We start from the raw sequence: 27,230 nt of genomic DNA, 5'->3' as shown, positions 1-27,230 counted from the left end.
TCTAATTCTTAGCCTGAAGCGCCGGCACACCGGGTTCTAGTCTCTTTTGGGGTGCCAGGTCTGTCCCAGTTGCTCCTCTTCCAGTCCAGCTCTCTGCTGTGGCCCGGGAGGGCAGTGGAGGATGGCCCAAGTGCTTGGGCCCTGCACCTGCATGGGAGACCAGGAGGAAGGACCTGGCTTCTGGCTTCGGATTGGTGCAGCGCCCACTTGGGGGGTGAACCAACGGAAAAAAGAAGACCTCTCTGACAGGCAGAGTTAGTGAAAGAAAAGTAGTTATGTAATCAAAGTTACCCCACTTAGGAATATAAGGTGGTTAAAGATCGAAGGAATGTGGAACTTACTTGGCAAGTTGAACTACTTAAAATTTTAAGCCCTGGGTTGACATTAGAACACTTCAAGGTGTACTGCCCTGAAGCAAGACAGTGGACCAGAGGTAGAACACACTGAAGAGACCTTTTCATGGTCTCATGAGCTTCAGCTTGCTTGTGGAAAGTACTCTCCACCATCTCTACATTAGGGACTGGTCATTTAAGGCATTTTTTCCTTTCAAGTATAACAAAGATATTTGGTGATAACTATGGTACACATAGAAACATAGGTAGGCAAGACATTTATTTATAAAATCTCAGTGCAACACGTGTGCATCCAGTACAAATGGTAAACTCACAACTGGTCAGAACTAAAATTTTTACAGTGTGCCATATATGTAGGGATGTTAATAAGTATCACATATATCCCAAATATCACTCCAGGTTTCCCATTATTTCTTAAAATACACAAGTCAAGACTGCCAGAGAAACTAAAAATAACTAAAATACCATTAGTTTATTTGCATTTCCCTCAAGGTTTTTAGCTTCTAAGAAAGGAGAATTGAGTCTATCAGGTGTTCGCATTCTGGGCTGACTTGTGGGCTGCAGGCACAAGCCAGAGCCATAGTGTAACCAAATGAAACTGGACTGGCTTTTACAGGTGAGGGATAAAGATCTCTCTAAATCAAGAGGTGGAGAGAGCTGTCATATCACTTGGGCTTTTTAGTCTCCGAAATATTAGCCTTTATCCTATTTGACTTGATGTATTTCCCTCTTTTTTTAACCTTTGCCATCATGGTCATTGTTATGTTTTACTATGTAGAAGTAAAATGTCAATAAACCTTATATAGTACTCAATATAGAGGTAAATATCTAGGACAGTAACGAGTTATGCATTGTAATAATTGTACTCTCATGCCTTCCCACGGAGTCCATGTTTTTAGAAAAATATATTATTGTATATGAAACAACCAGGCAATCCAGTTTCAACACATTCTTACTCAAAACAGTATGTACAGTCCTCTTAGAGCATCCTCGAGATCCACACAGCGGGTTTCTGTGGTAAAAGTCCCAAACATACAGCAACATATATACACTTGTCTATCACATCTCCTCACAGGCTGGCTTCTTTTCTTGGAAGGTCTCAGGGGTCCTTTCTCAAGCCAGCAGTGGAAGCAGGGGCTACAGCTGACGTTCTGCCTAGGCTGCTTCTTCGGCAGAGCAGTCGATTCCTGCATAGGTAAACTTCTCATAGAGTGTGGTGTTCACATAGGTCTGGAAAAGCAAGCATAAGTGGGTCTGAGGCCACAGGTTGCCTTGGTTCTGCCTCCACTAGGGGAGGTTATAGCAATACCTGATTTTGTTTCCACTCAATTCTCATAAGTCCCTGGGGGGATACTTCTCTCTCCTCAATCCCTCTTGTATTTGACTTCTTGAAATACTTCCCTTGGTTCTAAGATTTCTTAACCTTCCTTGTCCTTTGTCTCTGCGATTCTCCTCCTCCTGTTCTCTCACTGGTCTGTCCTGTAAGGTTCAGGATCTCTAAGGCTCCTTCCTCCGTCTTTAGCTTACCTTCACATCTCCCTGTGTGGTCTTGCCCCTTGAGTTTCGATGATGTTCAAATCTATTTCCTTAACCTCGATCTACTTGTCATTCGAACATCAAGTACAGACAGCTACCTTTCAGAAGTATAGAGAGGTCTGGGCCTTCTCTGGTAACTTTTTGGTGAGATTCTCTTGTCTATGTACAGACATACATGGCAACTCGTTGAATATGGTTCCTCATCTACAAAATTGCCTAACAGATGGAAGGAATCTGACAAATCCCAAGTTTCTTTCTTTGAGGACAGAGTTTTGGGGCCAGCACTGGGGTGCAGTAGATTAAGCCACTCCCTGCAGCACTAGCATCCCATATGAACACCAGTTTGAGTTCAGGCTACTCCACTTCCAATTTTACTCCTTGCTAATGTGCTTAGGATAAGTGAAAGATGGCCCAAGGGTCTGCTTCTGCCACCCACAGGGGAGACCCAGAGGAGGGATTTGGCTTTGGCCTGGCCCAGCTGTGGCCATTGTAGCCATTTGGGCAGTGAGTCAGAGGATGAAACTCTGCCTTCCAAGTAAATCTTTTCCCCATAATCCATTTATTTGAAGTATACAAATTTCCTGTATTTCATAAATACAACTTTACAAACAGTGATTTTTTTTTACTCTTCTTCTCTGTCCTATATTTTTTTATGAAGATCTAAAAAGATTTATTTGAAAGGCAGAGTTAGGGAGACACAGAGATCTTATCTTTCTCTACTTCACTCCCCAAATGGCCACAACGGTTGGAGGTAGGCCTGGCCAAAGCCAGGAGCTTCATCTGGGTCTCCCCCCTGGGTGGCGTGGGACCAAGCACTTGTGCCATCTTCTGCAGCTTTTCCAGGTGTATTAGCAAGGAGCTGTACTGCAAGTGGGGCAGCTGAGACACAAACCAGCACCCATACAGGATGCTGGCTCTACAGGCAGCAGATTATATAGATTATATACAAGAACACTGTGGTGTAGTGAATTAAACTTTCTAAATGTGGGTATTATGTTAATTTAATACCTAGGGTTATACCCAGGAGAAATTACCTACCGTGAACACCTCAGATTTTCAATTCAAAAGGCCCTGCTTTGAACTCTATACCCACCTTTCGTTCTTCTAGCATCCGATTTAAGGACACCAATATCTGGGCAAACGATGGCCTCTCGTAAGGCTTTTCCCGCCAGCATTGTCTCATCAGATCATACCTTTGAAAACAAAGAAGTCAAGGGTGACTATCATTGTGCCAGGTCAGGACAAGACAGAAGAAAGCCATCACTGGGTGCTCATTATACTTAGCCAGAGTTGAGTTTGTGTGGGGGTGGGTTACAGTTTCAATCTCCTGCATGTGGATATACTGTGTTCCTAGCACCATTTCTTGAAGAACTTTTGACAGGCAGAGTTAGCGAGAGAGAGAGAAAGGTCTTCCTTCCTTGGTTCACCCCCCAAATGGCCACTACAGCCGGCGCGCTGCTCTGCTCCGAAGCCAGGCGCTTCCTCCTGGTCTCCCATGCAGGTGCAGGGCCCAAGCACTTGGGCCCTCCTGAGCCACAGCAGCGAGCTGGACTGGAAGAGGAGCAATCAGGACTAGAACCCACTGTGCCGGCGCCGCAGGCGGAGAATTAGCCTAGTGAGCTGTGGCGCTGGCCAGATAACTCTTTTCTCCAGGGTGTTTCTGGCATCTCAAAAATCAGTTGTGCAGTTCACTTCTGCGATCTTTTTGTGCCAGTAGCATGCTGTTTGGGTTACAGAAGCTCTGGTAGTATGTCATGAAATCAGCTGTTGTAATGCCTCTAGGTTTGTTAAAGATGGCTTTGGATATTTGGGGTCTTTTGAACTTCCAATGAATTTTAGGATATATCTTTTCCCTAGTTCTGTGAAGAATTTTCTTGGTATTTTGATGTGATTTGACTTTATCTGAAAATCTATGGGTAGTGCCAATCCATGAGCATGGAGTGTGATCTTTATTTGAAAATAAGTTATTTTATAGCTATTATGAATAGGATTGATCTTACTTCTCTCCCAGTGAGTTACTTATTAGTACAAACACGGATAATTTGATTTTTTTTCCTTTGCTTTCCTCCCCTTCTTGCCTAAAAATTCTAATACTGAATTGAATAACAAGGCTGAGGGTGGACATCATTGTTTGGTTCCAGATCTTAGAAAAAATGCTTTCAGCTTTTCCCTGTTCAATTGGATATTGTCAGTGAGGTTTGCTGGATGTAGCCTGTCTCATGTTAGGGCAATTCCTTCTGTATCCATTGTTTTCCAGGGTTTGATAAACATTGTTTTTTTTTTTCTGTATTTATTGAGGTGCTCTTACTAACATTTACTTTGCATATGTTGAACAATCCTTGCATCCCTGGAATAAATCCCACTTTATCATGATCAAGTCTTTATGTGTTGTTAGATTCAATGTTCTAGTATTTTTGTTAAGGATACAACAACAAACTGTAGTTGTAAACACTCATCTCATTTTGGACTTAAGATAATGCTGGTCCATAGGATGAATTTAGAAGGATTCTCCCTCTCTCAATTCTTTGAGAATTAGTTTTAATTCTTCACAGATACTTGGTGGAATTAGGCAGTAAAGCCCTCTGCTCTTGGCCTTTCCCTTATCACTTAGTTATCTTGCAGGACATTAGTGAACACTGTTTAGGAAGCACTGATTTAAGGCAGTGCTTTCTCAGATGTGATCAGAATTACTTGTGTTACTAAAATACAGATCCCTGAGCTTTACCTGAAACCTACAGGATCAGAATGTCTGACAGTGTACATGGCTCTAGATTCCGCATACTGAGCGAATGCCTTAGGACAACAGTATATCCCCAGAAATCTATCAACTATCAGCCTCTAGGGCACTACAGATTCTAGTTAAAGTTTGTACTTTAACAGGAACTTAATGCTTGAGAAGTCTTCTCGCCTCTTATGGAATAAATCTGGAAAGGCAAACTTTACTCCAAGTTCGTCCACATTGTCCCAATGACAGTATTAATAGTATCATACCAGTCAGCAGTTTCTACTGTGGCTGGTTCATGTATGTCTTAGCAGAAGCATGATTCCATGAAGAAAATTCCATCAACCGTAATAGAACACCTCTGAAATCCCTATCCCCAAAGTTAGTCTCATTCATGAAGAATAGCATGAATTTATTTTAAATCATTTCTATATTTTTGCCCTTTCTCATTTCAGCTCTCCTAAGAGTAAGTACTTCATATGCCTCCTAGATTTATTCATATGACTGGAAAGCTACTACTGCTTGCCTTTTACATAAGTCTTAGCTGAAAAAAGTTCCTTATACTATTTAAGATCTCAATCTTTTTGTTACTATAATGAAATAATTTAGCCAAGGTATTGATGGATAAAGTTTATATTGGCTCACAGTCTAAGAATGGGCAGCCCCAAGGGATTGGCATTCTTGCTAGCAGATTACTAAGACAGCACTGCGCCACATGGCAAGAAGTAGCACCTATCTCTGTCTATAATGGTCTTGTTTAATCATGGAGCTCCTGCCCAATGATCCAATCCAGAAACTTCTCAAAGTGCCCACCTTCAGACACCATAACTGGAATAAGTTTCCACCCTCTTAGAACCATTCACGTAAGACACTGTGTGGGTATATTAATAGGTATTAAGTCCTGTTTTCCTTAGAGTTAGTTCCCAATAAATGCATGAAGGGAAAGTTAAAAGGGTTTACTTACACTTCATCATCACAGTTCAGGGGCTTTTCCAGCCTGTAGCCCTGGGGTAGCTTCTCATAGAGCTCTGCGCAAGTCATGCCACAGTAGGGGGTACCTCCTGGAAGACAGGAAATGATGCCATGGAATGCAGTGCCTCCTGCCCAGAGGCAAGGAGGGAAGACAGGATGTGTCAAGAGTGAACATCCAGGTGCCTCCCATGGCAAAGCCATTGCACATCAAGGCTAGACTTAAAACCCCAGAGTACACTAAAATGTGATCATTCCTCCCCAGTACAATGTATCCTTCCCCAGCGCGCCATGTTCTTTTGCTAAATTTCAAGGCTGCAGTTAGAACAGCAATGTGTAAAGAAAAATACAACAGCTTTGACTGTGTAGTACTTCTGGATTTAAAATGATATTTAGGAAAACTGGATTCCAACTTACATGAAATTTGTTTTTAAATGTACACATTTTCACAGGTCATTCAATGACCTCCAAATGACTTTAAGATGGAGAAACTATACTGTCACAAAGTTAGAGAAGTACATTTGTTAACAGACCTATGATATCTCTGCACAAGCAGAGATGGTAAAATTATATTACAGTTTATGGACACCAGGTCTTTAGTATTAAATGTACCATCAGCTCTAGGGCTTTCAAAAACCCAAACCTAGGAATAAATGCGCTCTTAAGGTAAAACCTGGGAGCTTGTATTTCCAAATCCCATCTGGAAACACCACGTCCAAAATCCTCAAAGGTGGGTCCCTCTTTCCCCAGAGTCTCACCTGGTGGGTCACATAGATACTTACCCAAGCTAACAATCTCCCACAGTAACACGCCATAGGACCATCTGCAGAGGAGGCAAGTGTGAAACCAGTAGTCAACAACCAGGTTGAGCACTCAAGTCAGGTGACTGACCATTTCTCAGAAAAGGAAACATTAGACCCCTGCTTCCTAGGATAGGGCTCAGCACCCAGTATGGGTTCCTCTCAGGCTGGTGGAGGGGTGCCAGCAGGCCAACTGTAGGTTCTGCCAGAGCCCCCAGCTCCCCTCACGTGGAACATGCAAACAGGTATGGATGGAACCCAGAGCACGCCTAAGCCAAACACATCTGAGCTCAATCCTGTCTCTGCCACTAATACTCATGTGACCTGATACAAGTTATGAATCTTCTTCCGAAAGTGCAGACTTCCAGGTTAACACATAAAAGGCACTGTGCACACAGTGAGGAACCAGTTGCTAGGCCTGTCTTAACACTGAGGCACAAGCAAATCCCTGTAAACAAGTCATCACAACCCTCTAGACTTGAGTTTCTCCTCTTACAAATAGGGGTGTGAGGCAAGATGGCCTAAGCCAGTCCCCCTTCACCGCTAGGCTGAAGCAGAAGCGACCCCTACGGTCTGCCCTGTTGTCCCCAGTGCTTCTGGCTCCCAGCAGCCCCTCTTGAGCCTGGGAAGTAGAGCCAGGGTAAGGGTAGGATGCCTCCTTCCTCTGGACACCAAGAGATCACCATCTGAAAGTCTCTTCAACGTGGAGAAGGAAACCGAACACCTGCTACCAGTGATTTTACATTCTGGATACGGGACTCTGCGGCTTTGTGTGTAGCCTATGAATGCAGTTCCTGGGCTTAGTGATTCACATTATCTGACAGAAGTGCAAGATAGTCTTCTCCTTAAGCCTTCTGTCAAATGTGCATTTTTCTGGAATAAATTCCTTCACAAAAAGGAGCTTACACATCACTGTTGGTCGTATACACGCTGTAATTCAGAGACTCGATCGCCATCCAGCGCACTGGGAGCCTTCCCTGGAGAGAACAAAGCGAGATGCCACTTAGAAGGACAAGGAGCCTTGGTGAGTCTCACCATGCCTGGAAATGGGGCTCGCTCAAGACCCATCTACTTGGAATTCTACAGCCCCGCAGGAAGCAGAAATCGCTGCCTGCTGTTTGGCCCAGTTACAGGTATGCCTGCAAATTCAATTGTCTTCCGAAAGTTCATGAAAGTATATATTATGGAAATACATGGACTTCAATATTTCTTGCACAAAAATAAGTTTATCCTTTAGTTCCATGTGTCTCATGAACTTTTCAAATCCACATACTGTAAATCCAACTTACCTTAAGGGTCCCTATAGCAGTTGGTAATCACTTGTTTATTCACCTTGTGACTGTCAACAGCACACAGAGGTTTAGAAGAGCAGAAAGGCATGGACAGTAGAATTTTAGTTGTACTGTGGAAGAGGGTAATGAGGACACCAGGGTGGAATGGATTGGAAAGACCAATTGTGACCGGAGGTGATAGGCAGATTTTCCAGAGGAAGGGCTATGCAAGCTCTGTCTCTAAGATGTGTAGGTTACACAGGTGGCTAGGGGAGAAAAGTGCATTCCAGGCCAAAGGGAACAGTGTGCATGTCAATGTAGTTCAAATATACACACACAGAGCTATGTATGTAATCTACTGTCAGCGCGGGTTGCCTTGGGTTTAGAGATAGGACTAGATCTACCTACTGACCTTTAGGTGCCTGGTCTCGACTTCCTCCTGTCTACATTTCTTGGTTTTTTGGGCCCAAGCTGGGCAAAATGACTGGACAATGTGAAGTTTGACTTCAGAGTTTTAGTTTCCTCAATTTCTTGGTGCCTAGATTCTCCAATTGCTCCCTTTATTGTCTACCCACCGCCGGAATAATATGGATTGTCACTGAGAGGAGGATAGTCCCTTGCCAGAGATTTTTCTGAACTTTTTATTTATTTCAGGAGCAGAGTGGTCTTCCATCAGCTGGTTCTCTGCCCAAATAACTATGACAATGGCCAAGAATGAGGAGACTCCAAACAGGTCTCTCACATGGGTGGTTGGGACCTAATGACTTGAGCCATCATGGCTGCCTCCCAGAGTGCAAATTAGGAGGAAGTAGAATTGGGAACAGAGCTGGACCTTGACCCCTGGCATGCTGAAGTGGGATGCAGGCATTCTAACTGTCTAAAGAGCTACTAGGCCAAACACCTGCCCCTCTCCAGTCTTTAACAATGGCATTTTTTTTTGACAGGCAGAGTTAGAGAGAAAGGTCTTCCTTCCATTGGTTCACCCCCCAAATGGCCGCAACGGCCAGGTGCAGGGCCCAAGCACTTGGGCCATCCTCTACTGCCTTCCCGGGCCACAGCAGAGAGCTGGCCTGGAAGAGGGGCAACCGGGACAGAAGCTGGCGCCCCAACCAAAGGATCAGCCTAGTGAGCCCTGGTGCCGGCCTAACAATGGCATTTCTACCAATGTTAGCTAGTGAATGGGCCCTGACCTGTGTTCTGTCCCTATAGGAATCCCTCCTACAAGTGCTGCAGCAACTGCTGTCCTTGATGAAATGCCAAGGGAATGAATATTCACCCTGGGGTTCTGAGAGGAGCTTCCAATATAATCAGCAGGCCACGGGACTAACCTGCATTAATCCCTCCAGCCCCTGGAGCAGAGCATCACACTGCCTGAATGCCAGTGTGAAGAAAAAGATTCCCTGAAGGAGCTAGGAGGATGCCAGGTGGCCTGGAAAGGAACCATGAGGCTGTTTAAGCCCACATGGAGTTTGTGTGACCCACACTAGAGTACTTGGATTTGATTTCCAGCTCCTGATTCCAGCTAATGTGGCAGCCGATCTCTGCCACGCACATGGGAGACCCAGATTGAGTTTCTGGCTCCACCCCACACCAGTTCTTGCAAGCATTTGGGGAATGAACCTGCAGATATGAGCTCTGTCTCTTTCAAATAAGCAAATTTTTTTAGAGGTCTGGCCCCATCTCCAGACAAAGTCTGTCCTAAGCTTTTCAAACAGGTTTCCCTAGAAGCCTGCCCTCAGGCACCTACACCTTCTGAAAGGAGGTAGGGAAGCCTCTAGGGCTGCCAGGGACTCTAAGCGCCAAAGGAGCCCCACCCCACCTCAAAGCTTCATCAAAAAATAGAGTAAAAGCCAAGACAGTTAGGTTCACTGCACTTTTAACTACATAAAAATAGCTATGCTATCAAAAGCAACTGGCCAAAAATGGGAAAAATATTGGGCAAAATGGTGAATTATGACTGCTTTCCTTTCTGGATGTATCTATTTCATCTTGTCAGTAACTAAAATCAGTGTATTAGAAGAAAGGAAACCTGCTTTTGAGAATACACTCAGGAACCAGAGCCTTCCTATGGCAGTTTGATGCCTGCAGGAGTGAAGATACCACTGGGCACATCAACATCCCCCTCGGAGTGCCTGGAATTGAGTCCCAGCTCTGCTTCTGACTCTAGCTTCCCACCGTGCACCCTGAGAGGCAACAGATGATGGCGCAAGTGGTTTGATCTCTGCCAGTACCCAGGGATGTAACAGTTCTTAGTTTCTCTCCTCTCCTAAGACTGCCGTGTGGGTAGGTTCTCCAGAGGTCTTTTACTTACAATACAGCGGAACTTCAAAAATTTCATGGCAGATGTGCATTACCTTTTAAAAGTTTACTGTTTGGGAGAGTGATTACCATTAGGAGAAAGTGGATTTAAGCTGGGCCTCAAGTGAATGTTGAATTTATAGGGAAGAAAGAGATCTTAAGGGGGCCTTCAGAAGTTGTACATTTTTCTGTAAGGACCTCCTTGAAATGGTTTAATTTGTAGTACCTTGATTTTTGGAAAGTATGTTGAGTGTTTATTTCCCTGTCCTGGTTTGTTTGCTGTCCATGGCAGGGGACTAGGGCCCTGATTGGGTACACACCCATGATCCTGAATGATCAGTTACCTAGTATCTTGTTCACTGAGGGCATGCAGCATACAACATTTCTTGGAAAATATGCTTACTGTGCCAAGCAATATCTACTTGTATGCACAGCCACTTGCCTGGATCAACATTGTGAGAGCAGCCATGAGAGGGAAGGGCCCTTAGAAAGGACATCAGAATCTGTTCTCCACTTACCATTGTCTTTTTCACATACACTTCTTGACCTCGGGACAATCCAAAATCTGCGATTTTGGCTACGTAATTTTCACCAACTAAAATGTTCCTGGCAGCCAGATCCCTGTGAATAAACTGAAATTTTAAACATGTTATGGGTTTTCAGTAGTATACTTATTTGTTTTTAGATTCTGTTAACACAAAGCCCTGGGAAATAGAGAAGTGATAGAAAAAGGAATTTTAAAACACCACCCGAATCTAGTTCTCTCAAAGTTCCTCTCCCAAATTCTCAGTACACTCTGCAAAGGAGAGGCATTTTAGTACAAAGAAGTACAGCCCTTTCAATCTTCCCACTGCAATGTACTGAATGCCTCTGCTGTCGTGCACTTAGCACTCTAAGTTAAGGCACCAAATTCATGTTCTAAAATTCACTAGCAGGGCTGGCCGCAGGCACAGTGAGTTTAGCCAATGCCTGTGACACTGGCATCCTATATGAGCAATGGTTTCAGTTCAGGCTCCCTACTTTTCTGCTAATGTGCTTGGGGAAGCAGAAGATGGCCCAAGTACTTGAGGCTTCTGCCACCCATGTGAGAGACCTGGGTTGAGTTCCAGGCTCCTGGCTTCAGCCTGGGCCATCCCTGGCCATGGTGGCCAGTTAGAGAGTGAAGCACCTGATGGAAGATCTCTCTACCTTGACTTCTTTGTAACTCTTCCTTTCAGATAAATCTTTAAGTTCACTAGCTAAATATATATAGTCAGTATTGCACATTAACCTCCATATATGTAGATGGAATATTAACAAAGACATTCAAACGAGGGAGATTACAGGAAGAAATGAAAGTACAGGTCAACAGAAAATCCACATAAACGTGTTAACACAGAAGAAAGACGTCCAAAGTGGAGTCCTCAGAACCAACCTGTTTTTGGCTCAAGTAGTCCATACCGCGGGCCACATCTGCAGCAAAATGCAGAAGCTGCTGGGAGGACAGCGTGGAAGCTGTGCTGTTGGCGATGGCAAAGGCTGGGTCAGTCTCCAGCACACGGCTCTTCCGCAAGAAGTCCAAGAGGTTTCCGTGGGGCGCATACTCAATGGCCAGGTACAGGTAGCCTGTGGGGAGAGGAAGAAGCATCGCCTTCTCAGCCTACTGGGGCGGTGGGCCTTGGCAATCGCTTATGAACTCCATTTTTTAGTAGCAGCCTAATGCTGGATGATGGCAGGAAGAGAAGAGACCTTCTCTGCAGTGCTTCTGGGGGCCAGCTTGAACTCAGTCGCCTTGTGTCCCACTTCCCGCCCAAATGCTAACTCATACACCGGCTTTTACCTACTCGGTAACAGAATAAACACAAGCATCCTTTTCAATCCAGGACAGGCCCCTCATGTTACCAGTTAGCAATGCTGAGCAAGAACCAGCTATGCTATTCCAATCTGTCTCTATTTTTTTAAAATCTTGGGAAAAACGAAACTATCCATTGTGGAAGAATGGTACAGGTACCTTTCTCTCCTGCCTTTACTCCTGCCCAAATCCACACTAAGTTACAGTACCACTGCTTAGGTCACCACTCACCAGAATCTGGTTCTAGATATTGCATTTTGCTTAAGCAGCCAGAAAAACTCCATGTTTTAGGAAAAAAAATAAAACAAGAGCTCTTAGAAAAATTATGGTCCGCTATCTTTTTATTCTAAATTGTTTTCCCCTTTTTCTAATTTTTTAAAGCAATTTGCTTTGATAAAAATATTGATATTTAGAGAAAGTAAAAAAGTGATTTTACTGTTTTTGAAAAGGGTTTTTGTAACATCATTTAAAAATGTTGAACAGGTTTGAACCTCAGATTCTCTAGAAACTGAAATCATGGGAAAACAGATATCCTTTATCATTGAATTCTGTTGTACAATAAGATAAATGTAGACTCTGGTATGAATGTGCTTTCTCACCTATTTACTGAATTATAAATTTTAAGGGCCAAACAGTTATGTGCTAATGTGACAATAAAGCAAAGTTTTAAGACATATGTTTTCCTTATTTGAGTGGATTTTCTTTTTTTAACTTTCATTTATTGCTGTTCCACACTGCTTTCTGTTTTCAGGAAATAGCTCAGAAATTAATGTCATTACTTCATTATTTAAACTAAGGGACATGATCTGGCTTTCAGAATTATACCCTTATTGAATCAAAGGATGATATATTGTTTGAAGCACCAGTATTTTTAGTTTAATAGATTGAGGAAGTGGAAGTAGTCTCTTTTCTATTGTTGGCATTTTTGCTGCAAAGTCAAAGAGGTTGTCAGGTTTTAAATGATTACTGTGTGGAGCTTTTTAGTGGGAGCAAATTTTTCCATGAGAAAGTAAGTTAAAACATAGATTCAGAACTACACACCCATGTAGCATGCAAAAGTAAACTCATAAGATTTTGTTGATATCTACTAATTCAGTTAACTTACATGTATTACAATAGCAAGCATTCAATAACTATTTGAATTCATATTCTAAGTTTAAAAATATATACAACATAGTACTAAAACTTCAATGTAGTTGTATGTGGAAGCACTTTGGAATAGTTGATGATCCCTAGACTAAATAATAAAGTATTTTGACACTATGGTACATTGTGGAGCTTCAGCATTCAGAATAGCTTCTTGCATTTCAGGAAAAAATGAAAAGTGGCCTCTACACCTTAGATACCAGAAGTCCAACCAAGAGCGTACCAGACATTGCCAAACCACTGCTCCACACTCTCAATTACTTGGTGAAATCATGTGGCAGAAGGGGAGCTGCCCCAATTATTAAATAAGAACCAATGTTTTCTACTCTTTCTGGGGATGAGGGCTCCCCTAAATCCCCCTAGCGATAGTTGGGAAAACCTTGGGTCAGCAAGGATGGTGACTGAAACCATGGATGCCTTTGGGCAGCAATGGCTATGATCCAGCCTCAACTCCTACCTCCAGAAACGTGACCTTGGCACAGTTCACATATGGAACTAGAAAAACATTCAGATCAAAACTACAACTTTAAAAAAGAAGTAACATTCTTAAGATTATTATCTTCCATAATTTCAAGTGAAATGTTTCCTTTTGTTTTAACCTGGCAGGAAAGACAGGTAAAGAGCATCTTACCTCGATGTTCACATGCTCCCAAGAGATTGATGATGTTCGGATGGTGTCCGAGTTTACAAAGAACCTCCAGTTCTCCTGCAAAGTCCCTGTGATCATCCTTGGAGGCATATTCTGGGAAGGAAGTCAAGAGTGTGAACCTTCCTCATTGCAACCTTTAGACAGCTGTCCCCCCACCCCCACCCCCTGGCTCCCCAGGACCTTCAGGTGTACTTGGTCACCACCAGTCTGCAAAACTGTATATGAACCGAAGAGCTTACTCCAAAAGCAGGTTCTCTCCGACTTGGCACTGTTGACTTTGGGCTGGTAATTCCTTGTTATGGGAACTGTCCTACAGATTATTGGATATTTAGTAGCATCCCTATCGCCTACCAACTAGGTACCAGTAGTCCAACCAAGAACATATCCAGACATTGCCAGATATCTCCCAGGGAACTAAATCACTGTGGACGAAAACCACTACTATGGTTTTTTTTTTTTTTTATTTGAACCCTCAACTGCTCAGTGAAATGAATGGTGGAGAGGGAGCTGCCCCGATTTTTAGTTATGACCTATTCCAGCTAAGTCTGCCACTCAAACAGCTGAGGAATAGAACCAAAGTTTTTGATGAAGCACCATCAGTAACGCAGGTACCTGACTTTAATAATTTTAATTTCTTAACAAAACAGGCCTGATCAACAAATCAAATCCCAATGACAGTTTATCAAAGTCACTTTTCAGTAATAGAAATGAGTTGCATTTGTTTCTAGTTTTTGTCCTGCATATCCACCAGCACTTTGAACAGAGAAGGAACTGCTAGGCACAAGACTGAAGAAAGAGAAGGCTACCTGGATGTAGATAGCAACTGATCAGCCTTCTGTCAAGGGCTATATGCTATTACTACAAAGATAACATTGTGGGGATGGATTGCTGGTAGCCATGTGTATACCAGAACATGTTTTGAAATTATAGCCATGTCTCATGGGCAAATGGCAACAATGGAACTTACTAATAGGACATTCCACATTGAATGACCTGTTCATCACACAGGAGCCTCTCAGTGGATCTACCTCTAATAGCTAAAGCCTTAGGAACATACTATTTTAAAGAAATGGCAGAGAGAGAACGCGAGCTCCCACCCACTCGTTCACTTCCCAAATGCCCACAACCACTGGAGCGGGGCCAGGGTTGAACCACCAGCTGAGAATGTGACTCAGATCTCCAACACAGGGATGGGAACACAATCACTTGAGCTATCACTTGTCATCTCCCGGAGTCTGCATCGGCAGGATGCTGGGATCAGTAGGTAGAGCCAGCGATTGAACCCTGGCACTCTGATACGGAAGGCCAACAGTCCCAACAGCTAGGCTACATGCCTACACCCAGGAATTTTTAAAAAATTAAGTTCTAAATAATGAGATTTTGCCCTAGTTTTAATAACTCTCTGCTTTGGATGAATCACTCTGCTCAAAAGTTTTCTTCCCTACTGGCTTTTTAAGCTCTTTTACCTCTTCACATAGCTCAAGATAAAAAATTAGCTTCAGGTCAAAACCCAGTAAAAACTGATTTCATGAGGTTTCAACACTGTCTCCACTCACTACCCTCAATGCTCCCCAAAACGCCCAAGGCTAAAGTAGAAAAAGAAAAAGGATTTCAGGCTGTTGAGCAAATTTTTAGTGGTTTTGTTGAATAACCTCACATCCCAAGGAATCGAGACAGTGGCCTTTAAGTGGTTCCTGCCTTGGTATTTACATCCTATCAAAGGCAGCATCACCTTCAGTGGCCCCCAACAGCTACGTCTGACACCAGGCCAACTTGTGGTTTATAGAAGGTAAGGGCACCGAGGACAGTTTGAACAGGAAGTCCAGTCATGTCCCCACCCTAGTGACACGCTATCTGTGCAGACACTGACCTTTCATTCTCTTGATGGCAGCGTCCATCCGTAACCCATCCTTCTTGATGCGTGCCTTAAGAACCTGGCCAAAATTGCCCTCCCCAATCACATCTTGGAATTTGATGTCATTCCAGTCAAGTACTGGATAAATTGTGGGATCCGGGTTGTTCTTGGCCTTCCTGTTCAGGGCCAGAGTTCCTGAGTTGAACTGCACAGCTGGTTCTTCCCTCTGGACAAAAAAATAAAAATAGTTTTGATTTTTTTAAGAATTTTTTTCATCATTCAAAGATATATAATACCTTCTGGTGTAGTCCAGTAAGATTAAAAAAAATTTTAATTACAGAACGTAAGTAGGTTGCATCTCACAAGCCCATTCTGATGAAGCCGCTGGCTGTAAAGCTATGAGGACATAATTCCAGGCTTCAGCAGGAAAATGCTGATTAGCAACATTTACAAAGGCGGAGGACGATGGCACATGGCATGCATCTGCCAGTCCCAGCTTAGTTACCCTTGAGTTTCCTGCTTTTGTGCAAGGAGCAGGAGTTCAGAACTGGTTTGGAAACTAATAGGGAGAACCCACATGGGTCAAAGGAAGTATCTCAGAATTTTCCTAGCATCATCATACTCCTGGTCTTTATTTTTTGTTCTTGGTCTCACCCTAAAGCTTAGACAATGGTAAGCCCATTCTGGCTACAGGATGCTCAGGGTAAACCTAGCACAGTGTCTCCTTTTCTCCCAAATTCAAATCGCTGACCGTATTATGAAAAGTACTGGTATCCTGACAAGCTCCAGCAACTCCAGCCCCAACTGTTGGTCCTTCACCAGTGACAGCCAGAGTTGAGCCAGCTCTGGGATGGAGTCAGATAATGAAGCTCCCCTTGCTCTCCTTGAAGGGCACCTTGGACGCTCATGTTTAGAAAGTGGTAAACCTGATGTGCATATCTTTGTGCTTGGAGTATTATATTCTGATTCACAGTTTATTAAGCCAGGTACAAATTACTTTCATAGAGATGGAAGCACAGATCAGAGAAGTGTTCAGGCTTTGGTCCACCCAAAAGACCCAAATGGAAAGTCTGTGCTAAACTGATTTTGTGGATCTTTATTAGTGGTCAGAATGCCAGGGGTCATGAACTCTGACTGCAGACTGAGGGGTACCCAGGAGTGGAAGAGACACACATGCATACATTATTATTAAGGGATGAGAGTATTAAGGGAGATGCCAGAAATAGGAATCACAGCTAAAAGGAGGATAATGCAGGAAAACCATAGGCTTTCCTAAAAATAAGAATTTGTAGAGGAAATTGAGAGTGAAAGATAAGAGACCAGGACCAAGATGAGGTCTGGTTTCCTTCATGTCCGTCCTTGCCAAAAGTGTTCAATTCATTCTATTGTGAGATTATTCTACCTATTGAGTTATGAGGATGACCATACATCTCATTTTGGATTAGTTTCTTGCATAAGTATTAAGCTCATTTACTCTTCACTCTCAAAATTGTTCTGGATTGGACAAGAAGTTACATATGCTATTCATCTCCCATTGCATGATGGAAGCCTAAGAGAAGACTCGCCTAAGGGAAATCTTTGCTTTACAAGAAAATGTCCTAGTCCACATCTTTAGGGAGAACATTCCTGCCTATATGCAGCCTTGCAGTTAACAAGTAAAACAAAGATGAGACACTACCACGTTTTGGAAGGCTTGGGCCATCCTCCTCTGGACGTTGGCCCTCTTCAGTTGCAACATGATCAGAAAGGCCAGCAGCACTGTCAGGCAGGTCATTCCAGCCGAGCCAAGGATGGCTATCAGCAGCATCTTCCCGCCTCCAAGGTCAGCTGGTGCTGTGCAGGAACAAAAGCAACAGCAGCTGGGTTAGTTGGTAGAGAGGCCAAGACCGTCAGTGGGAGATGACGTAGCGTTATGGGAATGCAGTGACAGCCCTACCCCTGCCACCTGAACACTGAGTAACCTGGGGCAACTCAGTTTCTGAAATTCAGTAAAGATGTATCTGACTCAGAGGGTTGGTGTTACATCTTTTAAAAATAGTTGTCAAGGGGGTTGGTGCTGTGGCATAGTGGGTAAACCACAGCCTGCAGTGCCAGTAGTCCCTATGGGCACCAGTTTGAGTCCTGGCTGCTCCACTTCTGTGGCCTGGGAGAGGAATAGAAAATGGCCTAAGTCCTTGGGCCCTTGCATCCACGTGGGAGACCCAGAAGCAGCTCTTGGCTCCTGGCTTTGAATCAGTGAAGCTCCAGCATTGTGGCCAACTGGAGAGTGAACCAGCAGATGGAAGACCTCGCTCTCTGCTTCTCCTCCTCTCTGTGTAACTCTGACTTTCAAATAAATAAATAAGTCTTTAAAAAAATTTGTAAATTTACTTTAAAAAAAGGATTATTTTAAAGAGTTACAGAGAGGCAGAGAGAGAGAGAGAGAGAGAGAGGGAATCTTCCATCCACTGGTTCACTCTCCAAATGGCCACAATGGTCGGAGCTGGGCTGACCTGAAGTGAGGAGCCTGTAGCTTCTTCTGGTCTCCCACATGGGTACAGGGGCCCAAGGACTTGGGCCATTTTTACTGCTTTCTTAGGCCATTAGCAGAGAGTTGAATCAGAAGCGAAGCAGCCAGGACTTGAACCAGCACCATGTGGGAGGCTGGCACTGCAGGTGGCGTAGTTGCCTACTACAACACAGCGACGGCCCGACAAAGGCACTTGTAGAACAGCAATGTGTTAAGCATTAGTTGCTGTCGTTTGTTCAACTTTTATTTCCGAGTAGAGGTCTAAGCAGATGATTGTTATTGAGTAGTAGTGAGAATAACTAATGTATGACTTAGAGTGACTCAACTTCCCTGCCCCTTAATTTCCTCACCTGGAAATGCTTCAAAGTTCCATGATGCTAAGAGCTCAGAATTTGTAAGATATTCACAGGAGAGAGGGAAAAGAATGGGGTAATGGAAGAGGAAGAAAGGAAAATAAAGTAGGAAAAATATTAAATTTAGGGCTCAGGCTAAAATAAATTATATGGTCTTGGGCAGCTGTTTATGGGACAGTGAGTTAAACCACTACTGGGGATGCTTACATCCCATACTGGAGTACATGGGATTGTACTTCCTGATACTACACCTGAAAGGCAGAAGATAATGGTCCTGCCACAATGTATGCATACAGGGATGTCTGGAATGTTGAGGGGCTTTTGATTTTGTCTTTTGAAAAATATTTTCTTGGAGCCAGCATCATGATATAACAAGTTAAGCCACTACCTGCAATGTGGGCATCCTATACAGGCACTGGTTCCTGTCCCTGCTGCTCTTCTTCTAATCCAACTCCCTGCTAACAGCCCAGGAAAAACAGCAGCACATGGCCCAAGTGCGTGGGCCCTTGCCACCCACATGGGAGACCAGAAAGATCCTCCTGGCTTTGGTCTGGTCCAGCCCTGGCCATTGCGGCCAGCTGGGGAGTAAACCAGCAGGTGAAAGATCCCTATCTCTCTTTTTCTAACTCTGCCTTTCAAACAAAATAAATCTTCAAAAAATATGTTTTCTTTGTATTTTATGTATAGCATGGATTTAGGGCCTACATTTTATCAAAATACAAGTTATAAAAATGATGCATCTTTTTAGACTATGATCTGGAAGATATATATTTAATTGGCAGACATCATTCTGTAAACATTTCAAAGGTGTTCCAAAGAACCAGCATTGAAAACCCAGTTTATTTTTTTGACCCCTAGGTAATCAGATGGGAAAACCAAAAAGTTTTTAGAACTGTGATATTCTTTGAAAAAGTCCAAATTATGACTTTACAAAATTTGTCTCTCAATCTACTGTTCTTGTATGACGAACAAGGGCACGCTGTGTTTGGTGCTCCAGAAGGACCTCCCCAGGAGCTTCCTCTCTGTGGGCTGGGGTTTGGTGTTGGTTACGGAGACCTAAAAAACTGGGTCATGAAAACACAAGACAACTCAGAATAGCACAGTATCATGCAAATTAACAGAGGAGCTCATTTGAATAAGAATGGAATGTGGTTCTTGGAACCATCCACTTAAGCACCCATCCCCAGAAGTTGGTTCCATATTCTTCTTCCTCCACACAATCTAAATTCTAATTGCTTGGAGTTTCCTTATGTTACTGGATGAGCGTGCTGATAAGCTAGTTAATTCTAAGGGCTAATAATAGAAAATGGGTCAGCAGGGTAACTTCCCAGGGACATTTTGTTTCAAGGGCCGATTTAGAGATGGTATACCTTATCATGAATTACATTAGGCCAAGTGAATTACATTCCATGACATACATATTGGATAAATATCTTAGGACAGTAGGGCTTTTTCTGATGCTCTCCAAAAATAATCCAGTCAAGACTTATCTCCTCTACCAACCTTGAGATTCTGGGAGTGTCATCAGTTCATGAGAAAAGGCTGGGTTACTTGAACCTATGTTGTTCTCTGCAAACATGTCCACCTGGTAGGCCGTTTCCGGCTCAAGGCCCTTGAGCTGATACTGAGTGATGGTGGCATTCTTGATCTTCACGTCAATGTGCTGGTCTTCATTCTTGCCTTGAACCTTGTAACGGATGATAATAGAAGAAATAGAATAGCCATCCAATATTGTCCAAGATATCACAGCTGAGGAGTCAGTGATGTTGGAAATCTTGATGTTTTCTGGTTGAGGAGGGATAACTAGAAATAGAAAAAGAATCATTTAATTAATACTCAGGTGATTATGTTTTTGTGAGGTAGTTCATGTCAGCTTATGAATGCCAAATATGTGTTTTCTCAGATGGTGATTTTAAAACAGCTGGAGTTAGTTGTCAGTGGCTACTGAACTCCATGCAGACCTGAAAGGGTGGCAATATAAGAAAATGGCAAAACTCAGATCACCTTGACCTCAGAAATTCTGTTACTCCACAAACCCATACACACTTTTTGATGCTTAAAAGAATGGAATAATTATGACAGCTGGCATTTATGTAATGCTTACAGTATATAAAGCATTGTTCTAGGCCTTTCAATATATTAACTCCGTCTTTCTAGCAGTATCATCAAAAGTATTAAGAATCAGAGAAGTTAAGAGACAAGACACAGCTAAGAGTCAAGGACACAGCTATTAAGAACAAACAGGAGGGGCTGGCGCCGTGGCTCACTTGGTTAATCCTCTGCCTGCGGCACCAGCATCCCATTTGGGCACTGGTTCTAGTCCCGGCTGCTCCTCTTCCAATCCCACTCTCTGCTGTGGCCTGGGAAAGCAGAAGATGGCCCAAGTCCTTGGGCCCCTGCACCCACGTGGGAGACTGGGAAGAAGCACCTGGCTCCTGGCTTCTGATTGGTGCAGCTCTATCGCTGTGGCCATGGGGAGTGAACCAACAGATGGAAGACCTTTCTGTCTCTCCCTATCTGTAATTCTACTTCTCAAATAAGTAAATAAAATATTTTTTAAAAAAAAGAACAAAAAGGAGCCCACTCCTGACAGGCTGCTTTCATAGCCCTTAGACTTGGCTACTATGTTGTATGGCTTGTCTTTCCCCAAGGGCACTTATGGAGCAGTAGGAAAATTAATGTGTACAGGAGAAAGTGTTAAAGGGATTTGGGGAAAATGAGATCACATTCTATTCAAGGGCATAAGCAGGAGGGGAAAGAGATGCTTTGGGGTTTTCCAGGTATGGAGATGCATCCGTGCTTTCTCACCCAAACTTCTTTCTTAAAAGGCACAGGCTAGAAGGAAGTCTGTGGCATGAGAAGGCCTAAAGTTACTGCCTCCGCCCCCCAAAAAATGACTCCCAGGCCTTTCCCTTAATATTAACAGTACCTTACGTTTGTGAGGCTGTTTATAATGTGCTTCCATACTCAGACTCTCTTGATCCTTATAACCACATAGGCAGGTAGCAAAGTAGTGCCAAGATCTTTACCATCAAAAATTTAAAGATGAGAAGACGACTTCAAAAATTTAAGGGACTTTTAATGGTCCTAATGGGCAACTAGTAGACCCAGGCTGTTTTACTCCATATACCTCTATCTTACTGTGTGAAAGTTACTGCAAAATAGAACCTTAGGGAAATGTCTTGAGGTAAATTCTTTCTATTCTAAATTCTCAAAGACTCTTATTCATTCTAAACTTACTCTTCCCATTACATTGGTTCCCCATGTCATATTCCTTAAGCTACACTGACAACTTACAAGAGTTAGATACTGGATTCAGAGATTGCCAAATCTGATTGTTAACTTCTATGTCTAGAATGTGGTAAATTGTCTATAGTCACAGTTAATTAATCAGCGATATATCTTCATTTCTTTTGCATCTAGTACCAATTTTTGTATGTTTTTATACAAATCTAAAATAACCATCTTAACCACAAGGAGACTGCAGAGTACTAGGGATACTAACATTTTCAGATTACTATAGACATTTTATATGTGTATGGCTGTGCCTCAAAAAAGTTCAACTTCCTAAATCAGTGGTCTTCTAAATTTGTCACAAAAAAAGCAGTGACTTACAGACATCTGCTAGAATAATGAATATAATTTTGGTGCTAAAAATCAAATTTACATCTACCAATGGATCCATCTTCTGCATGAAAGGAGTTACCTTTGGAGATAGCCCAGTGCACCCTGTGGTTTAGCCTAGATCTGCTGACTAGATCGACCTATGTTTTATCTGTTCCCTAGATGAGTCCAACATGGATTCTAAAACACTTTAGGAAACACTAACCAGACCTCAACAATTTAGATATGGGATGGCGTTGCTAAAAGAATCTCTCCAAGAACACAACTTGCTTTAAATCAGTTGGTTTTCAACTCAAAGAGACAAATGGATGATACTGTGTTGGAGGGAGGACTGAAATGCAACTTAGAATCTTAACCCCCATGACTTAATAGCTGTGTAAAACTGGGCAAGGTACTCTCCTATACACTCAGCCTCATCATCTGTTATATTTGATGATAATTCTTATTCTGCTCTCCTTATTGTCATTTTAAGGGTCAAATATTCTACAGGTAAATGTCTTAAACAGTAAACATTATAAACATAATTTTTCACATGTTTGGAGCTATATGCCAAATCTAATTCATTCCGTCTTCACTTAGACTAGATGGAATTACTACTTTATAAAATTAAATGCTTTATAACTAGAAGCATTAATTTTAGTTCTGAACAATATATGCAAGATCAGTTCATGATAATACATAATTCTAAATATGTCAGTTAAAATTTAAGTGTTCTCATTCATATAATCCTTGCCCCAATATCCTGACCCTGGAGGAACCAAATCCTGCACTGACACTCTCAGCTCCCTACCTCTACTCCCAGAATAAACTCCCCTCAAATTCCACATAATCACTCAATGCAAGTGCACTTCCAGTGACAAATTTTAAGAAAGGTAATATTTACATAGAATAGCAAATGAACACCTGAGATAATTATTAAAAAGAAAATAGTAATTCATCCCATAGTTAAAGACACTTCAGAAACCTATAGTTACTTTAAATTTGCTGGAAATGCTACAAGCAGAGAACAGGACACTCGGAAATAGATACAAAATCAATACAAGAACTTGACAGATACAGAAAGCATCACAAGTCACTAGGCAGCCTATTCACGTGGTGGCATTGGGATCATTGGCTTGACATATGTATTTTTTTCTTATTTTTTTAAAGATTTATTTATTTATTTAAAGTCAAAGTTACACTGAGAGAGAGAAGGAGAGAGAGAGAGATGGATATATAGAGAGAAGCAGGGAGAGGGAGGGAGAGAGAGGTCTTCCATCTGATGGTTCACTCCTCATTTGGCAGCAATGACCGGAGCTGTGCTGATCTGAAGCCAGGAGCTAGTAGGAGCTTCCTCCAGGTATCCCACATGGGTGGACGGCCCAAGGACTTGGGCCATCCTCCACTGCTTTCCCAGGCCACAGCAGAGAGCTGGATCGGAAGAGGAGCAGCCGGGACTAGAACGGGTGCCCATATGGGATGCCGGCGCCTCAGGCCAGGGCATTAACCCGCTGTGCCACAGCACTGGCCCTGGCTTGACATATGTAAGTAAAATTAGAAATAATCAAATACCATACCCAAAATAACAGTATTTACTTAAAGTCTTAACTATGTAAAACAAAACACTGAAACAAACTAGAATAAACAGAGAATATACTTATGACTTTGATAAGAAATAACTCAAAAACACAAAAAACTACAAACTCTAAAGGTAGATATTGACAGGTCTGATTGTACCAAGATGCAAAATGTCTCTGGGGTCAAATACACCACAAACAAGGTTATACATTTGCAATGCAAGTAACAAAATTAGTTCCCAGATTATATAAGCAATTTTTATAAATCAGTAAGAAAACCTACAACAAATGGGTCAAGTATTTCAACAAGTGTATGAGTACTGAGGGAAAAAAAAAGGAAATCCAAATGACCAATAAGCATAAGAGGCTCAACTTTGCTGTTAAAAATGAAATACATTTTTTGCTTTGAGACTGGCAAAAGTAAAAAGGTCTATCAAGTGATAGATACAAGACAAGGACATAGATACAGAGATGGGCACAGGGGAAACAGTGCTTTACTACACTCCTGGACATGGTACACATCGAGTAGCCACTTCAGAGGGAAATAACTTGTGGACATATTGCATAGAAAAGCTCTCAACTCTGTACATAGAGACATGTACAAGGAAGACCACTATATTTTTGTTCAGGTTAGTAAAAAAAAAATGAATACTTTAAATGTCCATCAAAAAGGGAATAAATGTCATGCTATATTCATAAGAAAATACTATGCAGAAGTTTAAAGATGTATATCAATCAGATCTAAATAAATTAATGTATAAAATATTTATTCAAAAGAATGATATATACTCATTTGTATACCTATATGTCCATATACATTAAAACAATACACCAGTGAATGGAAAGATACATAAACTCATAATCTGGTTGTCTCTGGGGAGAAGGGAATAGAAACGGAGCAGAGGTGATGGTCACGGGTGATTTTGATACACCTGTTTTCCCTTTCACAGGTCAAGAAAATGGCCCAGTCCTGGCTGTTGTGGCCCTTTGGAGAGTAAACCAGCAGACAGAATGTGGATTCTCCACTCCCCCACCCCCACCCAAAAAAAAAAAAAAAAAAAAAACTCCGCCTTTCAAATAAATCTTGAAAAAACTTGCCATAAACTGACATAACAGTTCCAACCCTCAGGAGTCACTTATACCATCTAGAGGGGCTGGAAAACCCTGAGCCTGTTCCCACACCTTTTCCTAAGGAGGCTTGGAACCAACTTTGGGCATTGGCAAGAGATCCTGACAGTAGTGATAGCTGGTGTGGCCAGAATTATCTCCTCTTTCCAAGGGCTTCAAAGTGTGTAGGTGCAGTTCTCATTTTACTACTGCAAATAAACCCAAAAAGGTCTAACTAATTTTTTTTTTTTTTGACAGGCAGAGTGGACAGTGAGAGAGAGAGAGACAGAGAGAAAGGTCTTCCTTTGCCGTTGGTTCACCCTCCAAATGGCCGCCGCGGCCGGCGCGCTGATCCAATGGCAGGAGCCAGGAGCCAGGTGCTTTTCCTGGTCTCCCATGGGGTGCAGGGCCCAAGCACCTGGGCCATCCTCCACTGCACTCCCTGGCCACAGCAGAGGGCTGGCCTGGAAGAGGGGCAACCGGGACAGAATCCGGCGCCCCGACCGGGACTAGAACCCGGTGTGCCGGCGCCGCTAGGTGGAGGATTAGCCTAGTGAGCCGCGGCACCGGCCGGTCTAACTAATTTTAAGTGACACTCTGAAGCAAATAAAAGCATGGTATCTTGAAAGACAAGTCATTTTATTGCTCTCCAATATATACATTAACTTCATGAATTGTCTGCTATGAACGGTTTTCAAGCAAACGTATTTGTCTTTTAAGATTAGGAAAGACCCCCTGTACTTAAATCAGCATCATGTGCATAAAGATTTACAATAATCCTTAAAAACTGTCCTAGAGGCTTATTAACCAAGTCTTAGAAAACCTTATTCATGTTACTAACTTACTTAATAAACAAGCAAAAGTACATTTTTCAGTCTTACCTGAATCATTGCCCATTCAAATGCAGCTCTCTTGTACATTAAGGAGATTAAAATGATTAAGAGGGGAGGGGCAGTAGTTAGCCACCACTCACAACTTACCACCTTCCATGATTTCTAAGGAGCAGTCTTGAAGCTAAGTCCCAGTGGCAGTAGCCAAGTGCAGTTCAGGTAAGGCTGGGGCAGCACAAGTTACTTACTGTCGCTAAGGGTCCAGGCAGTGAGATCTTCACTCCATTCCCCCTGGGCCTTAGTGTTGACTCTGGCTCGCACCACATACTGCTCCCGAGGGTGTAAATTGTTAAGCAGCACTGAAGTCAAGTTGCCTGGCACTTTAATATTCTGCTGATCACTTTTTATTTGCACAGATCTCCTCTCCACTTCAACGTAAAAGTCATCCTCAGAGCTTGGAAATATTGGTTGCCAGGTCAGATTTAGAGTGGTCTGACTTTTGGGTAGGAGGATGAGACCTTGTGGAGGAGGGAGTCCTAGGAAAAATAAGAAAAGTCAGTGCCTTTACATGGAGTGGAGGCAATGGTGGGCCCAAAGAACAGCTTTAGAGAATAAAACACAACTCAACATGCTGTAAAAGAAACATGAGCTAGCAGCCATAAAGTACACTTTTCCATATCAAAGTATCGATTATTTTTTTTTTTTTTTTTTTTAAAGATTTATCTATTTATTTATTTGAAAGTCAGAGTTACACAGAGAGAAGAGAGGCAGAGAGGTCTTCCATCCGTTGGTTCAATCCCCAACTGGCCTCAATGGCCAGAGCTGTGCCAATCCGAAGCCAGGAGCCAGGTGCTTCTTCCTGGTCTCCCATGCGGGTCCAGGGGCCCAAGGACTTGGGCCATCCTCCACTGCCTTCCCCGGGGCCACAGCAGAGAGCTGTACTGGAAGAGGAGCAACTGGGACTAGAACCCAGCACTCATATGGGATGCCGGCGCTGCAGGCGAAGGATTAACCAAGTGAGCCACAGCGCCGGCCCCAAAGTATCGATTATTAAAATAGATCTAATATGCTATTTGAGCACAACAGGAGCACAACCCTCTTGGAGAGTAACTTGGAACTATTTTTTCAAAAGCCCTAGAAATGATCATATAGTTTGGCCCTAATATCTGACTACAGGATTTATCCTATAGAGAAACACCAAAGGAAGAGAAAAGACAAGGACATGAAGTTGTTCCTTATATCATTATTTGTAGAGATCCCAAGATGGCTGAATAGGGAAAAGATGTGCTGATTTTGACAGGGGGAAGACAGCAGAAGAAAAGCAGTGGAAGTGCATTCCCAGGGGAGAGTTGGAGAGACGTTTGCAGTAGAAATTCTACCGAAGGAAGAGGGATGCTGTGGACCAGCTTGGAGAGTGCAGATCTAGCAGGGACACCGGCCATGGCCCCATAGCCAAGGGCTGGAGACACCAGCTCTGGAGAGCAAGGCGAGAGCAGACTGCGGCAGCCCATGTCACTGGTGACACTGCCCGAGGGAGAATCTCGTGGACCACAGTGAGTCCAGCCTAAAGCCCGAGCAGGGAGCAGAGTACCCACCTAACCCAGTGAAGAAAAAGCACAATTCTTTCTCCTCACCCCCCCATAAGGGCGTCTTGCAACCAGCACGGAGCAGGCACCATCTTGACGCCAGCAGAGGCAGCCCTGGCTCTTGCATGCAAACCGGGGCATTTAACCACAGGGTAACATTTCCCCGACTTTGAGTCTGACTGGAGGGTTGACAGGGACGTAGGCATCCATTTAGGATTGTGAGGTGCTCCCATCC

At 43.0% G+C, this 27,230-nt stretch overlaps 1 protein-coding gene across 2 annotated transcripts in view; it reads right to left on the bottom strand.

Moving 5' to 3' along the window:
- Window positions 1–595: 595 nt before the first annotated feature.
- The window catches only part of TEK (TEK receptor tyrosine kinase), a 129,425-nt gene continuing 102,790 nt past the window's right edge, over window positions 596–27,230 (bottom strand). The window contains exons 12-23 of one of the 2 annotated variants that reach the window (XM_051844874.2): window positions 25,658–25,945; window positions 19,796–20,095; window positions 17,112–17,263; window positions 15,446–15,656; window positions 13,558–13,668; window positions 11,364–11,554; window positions 10,468–10,581; window positions 7,287–7,357; window positions 6,363–6,403; window positions 5,576–5,672; window positions 2,983–3,082; window positions 596–1,583 (exon numbers count right to left, since the gene is read on the bottom strand). In XM_051844874.2, coding sequence (XP_051700834.2) covers window positions 1,509–1,583; window positions 2,983–3,082; window positions 5,576–5,672; window positions 6,363–6,403; window positions 7,287–7,357; window positions 10,468–10,581; window positions 11,364–11,554; window positions 13,558–13,668; window positions 15,446–15,656; window positions 17,112–17,263; window positions 19,796–20,095; window positions 25,658–25,945 — 1,751 coding nt within the window. In that variant the 3' untranslated portion in view covers window positions 596–1,508. Of the gene's footprint in view, window positions 1,584–2,982; window positions 3,083–5,575; window positions 5,673–6,362; window positions 6,404–7,286; window positions 7,358–10,467; window positions 10,582–11,363; window positions 11,555–13,557; window positions 13,669–15,445; window positions 15,657–17,108; window positions 17,264–19,795; window positions 20,096–25,657; window positions 25,946–27,230 lie in introns of both variants that reach the window. The other variant, XM_051844873.2, reaches the window with a different exon arrangement.

The sequence above is a fragment of the Oryctolagus cuniculus genome, chromosome 1, assembly GCF_964237555.1.
Source record: "Oryctolagus cuniculus chromosome 1, mOryCun1.1, whole genome shotgun sequence".
Classification (NCBI taxonomy): domain Eukaryota; kingdom Metazoa; phylum Chordata; class Mammalia; order Lagomorpha; family Leporidae; genus Oryctolagus; species Oryctolagus cuniculus.
The sequence above is the reverse complement of the archived record's forward strand: the minus strand, read 5'-3'. Positions and strand labels throughout refer to the sequence as shown.